This window comes from Scylla paramamosain, chromosome 11 (assembly GCF_035594125.1).
Source record: "Scylla paramamosain isolate STU-SP2022 chromosome 11, ASM3559412v1, whole genome shotgun sequence".
NCBI lineage: Eukaryota > Metazoa > Arthropoda > Malacostraca > Decapoda > Portunidae > Scylla > Scylla paramamosain.
The window spans coordinates 712,482-717,500 of record NC_087161.1 but is presented as its reverse complement, the minus strand read 5'-3'; the positions used below and the strand labels follow the sequence as shown (position 1 = coordinate 717,500).

The 5,019-nt window shown below is 40.2% G+C and overlaps 1 protein-coding gene across 1 annotated transcript in view; it reads left to right on the top strand.

Annotated features, from left to right (window-relative positions):
* Positions 1-2,789, top strand: part of LOC135105273 (alpha-tocopherol transfer protein-like) — a 9,221-nt gene extending 6,432 nt beyond the window's left edge. Inside the window, 1 exon segment of the mRNA XM_064013494.1 lies at positions 877-2,789. Coding sequence (XP_063869564.1) covers positions 877-998 — 122 coding nt within the window. The 3' untranslated portion in view covers positions 999-2,789.
* Positions 2,790-5,019: the final 2,230 nt, after the last annotated feature.

Genomic DNA, 5,019 nt, shown 5'->3' with positions numbered 1-5,019 from the left:
CTTTCTTTCTCTTTTCTCACTTCCCTTGCCTTCATTTCAACAGTTCCTTCTCTCCTTTCCCCTTTCCATCACTCCCAACATCCCAGCTCACATCTCACACCCTTCCTGCCTTGTCTCGCCTTCCCTTAGTGTGGGTGTCCAGGGCAGTACGTCCCACCAGAATCCCCTGCAGGAAAAAGTGTCGGTCCTTGGTGCCTTTCCTCCCATTGTGGTGGCTGCAGTAGCACAAGGCACAGAGGAGAGGTGTGTGTGTGTGTGTGTGTGTGTGTGTGTGTGTGTGTGTGTGTGTGTGTGTGTGTGTGTGTGTGGTGAGTCTGTCAGAGCAACATGGATTGTGGGGGTAAGAAAGCTAGTGTGTTGGTGGGCCTTGATTGGTGATAAGCTGGTGCGTTCCTCCTGTGTTGGCTTAGTGCTTGGGTGACTTGAGGTTCATTGCCTGAGGGTAGTTTGAAGTTGCAGTTGTAGTCTAACCTTTTTTTTTTTGATTGGTGTGACTATGTAGGGGAGGTATTAAAGATAGCTGGGTGTTAACTTGCTGTTCATTTGCAGTTTTAGCTTTTCTAACTCATTTTTTAACATCACTTACTAGATCACTTCATGTTCAAACCCATTCTAACTCCACATCATCTCCACTTCTAATCTCCATACCCCATTCCTAACACATCACTCTCATTCCTAACTCCATAACTCTACTCCAAACACTACTCACAAATCACCTTCAGTCCTGACCACTATAACCCATACCTAACACACTTCACTCTCATCCCCATCACTCACAGATCACATTCAATTCTAACCTCTTAACCCATTTCTAACATACCTCACTCACACATCACTCCCCCTCAGCCCCTCCCTAACACTCCTCCCCTCCTGCAGACCATTTCCAGTATGGCTTTGAGGCAACCCCAGAGCCAGCCAGGACAGGCGGCGTGCTGGAGGCAGTGACTGACGTGGGTTCCCTCCTGGGCAGTTACTATCGGCGGATTTGCATTGACTAGTGCTACCGACCTGGCACTGGCGACGACTAGTGCTGGCAGGTTGAGAACTTGGCAGAAACAAGAAGTGGGAGGGGTGGGGACTTGAGTGTGTGTGTGTGTGTGTGTGTGTGTGTGTGTGTGTGTGTGTGTGTGTGTGTGTGTGTAAGGGTTAGACAAAAGTTCCTACACCCTCCCAAATGCTCCCAAACACTCCTACACCCTGCCAAACACTCCTACACCCTGCTAAACATTCCTACACCCTTCCAAACACTCCTACATCCTGCCAAACACTCCTACACCCTGCCAAACACTCCTACACACACCAAACACCCAAGAAACACTCACATAACCACCCAGAACATTTGACTGGGGTGTGGGAACAGTGTGTGGGAGGGATGGGAACTAGTGTGTGTGTGTGTGTGTGTGCATGTGTGTTGTTCACCTATAGTTGTCTGCTGGTCACTCAGCCAGCCGTTCCCCTACAGAAAGAGCTCAGAGCTTGTATTGACTGATATTTGGGTAGGACTGAGTCCATACACACCACACACCAGGACAGCCAGGTCACAACTCCTCAGGTTTCATCCCATACCTAGTTGCTGCTAGGTGAACAGGGAATACACATTAAGAGGCTCACCCACTTGCCTCACCGTGCCCAGGAGTCAAACCTGGCCTTTCTCGATTGTGAGCTGGGCGTGCTAACCACTACTGTGTGTGTGTGTGTGTGTGTGTGTGTGTGTGTGTGTGTGTGTGTGTGTGTGTGTGTGTGTGTGTGTGTGTGTGTGTGTGTGTGATTTGGGCGATGCTATTGCTGCTGTGTGTGTGTTTGTGTTAAATGCAATAGTTGTTTTGTTAGGTGTTGGTTATTATTGTTGTGATTATTATTATTATTATTATTATTATTATTATTATTATTATTATTATTATTGTCATTTTTATTATTATTACTATTATCATTATTATTATTATTATTATTATTATTATTATTATTATTATTATTATTATTATTATTATTATTATTATTATATATTTTTTTATTATTATAACTATTATTGTACTATTAGCTGTGTTATCATGTGTGTGTGTGTGTGTGTGTGTGTGTGTGTGTGTGTGTGTGTGTGTGTGTGTGTGTTTGTGTGTGATCTTGTTATAAGTACTATGACTATGACTACTGCTATTACTACTACTACTACTACTACTACTGCTACTACTACTACTACTACTACTACTACTACTAGGAGGATAGGTGACTGTCCTAGCAATGACTGTCTGTGCAATACTCAGGGATAAAGCAAGTATGTGTGTGTGTGTGTGTGTGTGTGTGTGTGTGTGTGTAAGACAGATACAGGTATGTGTATGTGTGTATACTTCCAAGCCATGTATACTCATATAGATGCATGAAATACATACACAGGGTAGAGGAAATGCATACATGCATACATACATGGCAGTGCAGGGAGAGATGATCATATATACACAAGATAAGCACTTTTATAGCAATAATACGTACATACATGTGCGTGTAGACAATACTATAGCAGTGTGTATGTGTGTATTTCAATTTACACACACAAACATACACACAGACAATACTAGTGTGTTTATGTGTGTGTTTCAACTTAAACACAAAAGCATACAAACACACACAGACAATACTGCAGTGTGTATGTGTGTATTCCAGCATAGACATACAAATACACACACACACACACACACACACACACACACACACACACACACACACACACACACACACACACACACACACACACACACACACACACACACACACACACACACACACACACACACACACACACACACACACACACACACACACACACGCACACATGTACAGCAACACAAAGCCACAGGGAAAAAGAAAAAACAGACATACAAAGGAGAATGTACAGAAAGTATACATGAACATTTTTCCTGAAGTGACTCACTACATGTATGAAAGATGTGTATAGTAATAATATATATAGGTACCTCATGTTCCTTGTTCTCAGTAAGGGGAGAGAATTATGTATTATCAATTATCTGTATATTTCTCTAAGTATTTTATTCTAATTCTTCCATGTCTATCTTCCTCCACTTCTCTTCTTGTTGTGAATGAAAGAAGAAGAAGGAGGAAGAAGAAGAAGAAGAGAAGGAAGAGTTTCTTGTTATGATTCTTCAAATATAATTCCAGGAATGAACTGCTTTCTAAACAGAAGTAATATTCTAGATCATCACTGTAAAAGGAGTCAGTCTTTTAAAACAGCTCTGTCAAGGGAGTCAATCTTTTAAAAGTGCTTTATCAAGGGAGTTCATCTTTCAAAACAGCAGCTTCAGTGATTGGTCTGTAATGGGAACACATCTTTAACAGTCACACAGATTATATTTTATTTATTTTTTATTCTATATGAGAAGCAACTGACCTAGGGCAACAAAAAAAAAAACTATTAAAAAAGATTCACTGAAGGTATTTCATTTATTTATCTATTCATTTATATATTTTATTTTATTTATTTATTTATTTTTTTTTTTTTATTTCATTTATTTATTTTTTTATTTATTTACTTTATTTTTATTTATTTTTTTATCTGAGAGGGGGGACCCTGGCCTAGGGCAACAAAATATCTGTAGGTACCAGTCCCCACAGACCTCTTGCCCTTGAGAAATACAGAGAAAAAGACAAAATTATGAAGGACTTGTATCTTTTTGAAAACTTTGACTAAGGACTGATCCTGCAAGAATTAAATGTGTGTGTGTGTGTGTGTGTGTGTGTGTGTGTGTGTGTGTGTGTGTGTGTGTATGTGTGTGTGTGTGTGTGTGTGATCAGCTTGGTGTTTGATATGATTAAGAGAGGGAAGGAAGGTCTGTGCCTTTTGAGGGAGAAATTATATTAGGAGAAACCTTTCCCTACAGTTCATTATATAAATATTTTGAGAGGCCTTCTTGTCTGAATGTTAGGTTAGTTTTAAGGTATTTTAAAACCTAACCTAATGTAAACCACTGCATGTATATCCATTATTGTCATTGTTGATGCTCTTCTTTTCCTCTCTCTCTCTCTCTCTCTCTCTCTCTCTCTCTCTCTCTCTCTCTCTCTCTCTCTCTCTCTCTCTCTCTCTCTCTCTCTCTCTCTCTCTCTCTCTCTCTCTCTCTCTCTCTCCCTTCTCTTGAAAACCCAACTTTCTCTCTTTTATATCCTCTCATATTTCTCCTTCCTACTGAAACACACACTTCTTTCTCTCATAGTACTGTTATTATTCTTTTTCTCTCCCTTTCCCATCCTTTGAGTACCTATCTGTCCTCTTCCAGGCTGCCTTAGGTACTCTTGGATTAAAGCACTGCCATCCATTCTTTCAGCTGTTTTTCTCTCTCCCTCTCCTGTCTAACACTCAGCCCTTTCACAGTCTGTTTCAAATACTCTTGAATTAATGCACTACTATTCATTTTTCCCTAAAACTCAACCTTGACTTCCTCTTTTTACATTTATTCCATTAATATCTATTCTTTCTTCCTTTTTTAATAGTCAAGCATTGTTTGACCTGCCTTTATCAATTTTTCTTTTACCTTTTCCTCTTTTGTCTTAAACATTCAACATCCCTTCTGGTATCACTTTAATTCATGAACCACCATTCATTCGTTCTTTGCAGCTGAGATTACATGATACATTTTGTTATCTAGCTTGTTTTGCCTTCCCAAATATTCCACATCAGACTCTTACACTCCTGCTTCCCATCCCTTTCAGTATCTCTTTAATTTATGCATTACCAATCTGTTTATTATCTGATGTATTCTGTTTTCATCTCCTCTTCTTTGCCTTCCCGCACACCATGTCCCTTTCAAACACCTACACTCCTACTTCCCATCCAGAGCTTTGAGGCAAGTGGCCCACATCTTCTTAAATTAAGCAGTAGTGGATCATTCCCATGCCCAATACAAATGAGCCCAAGTGTTGTAGCTGATGCTGAGGCAGGTACAGTAGTTGTCTGATCAATGTACAGTTGTAAATAAGTTGACAGTAGAAATCTTTTGCAGGAGTGAAATGTTACAT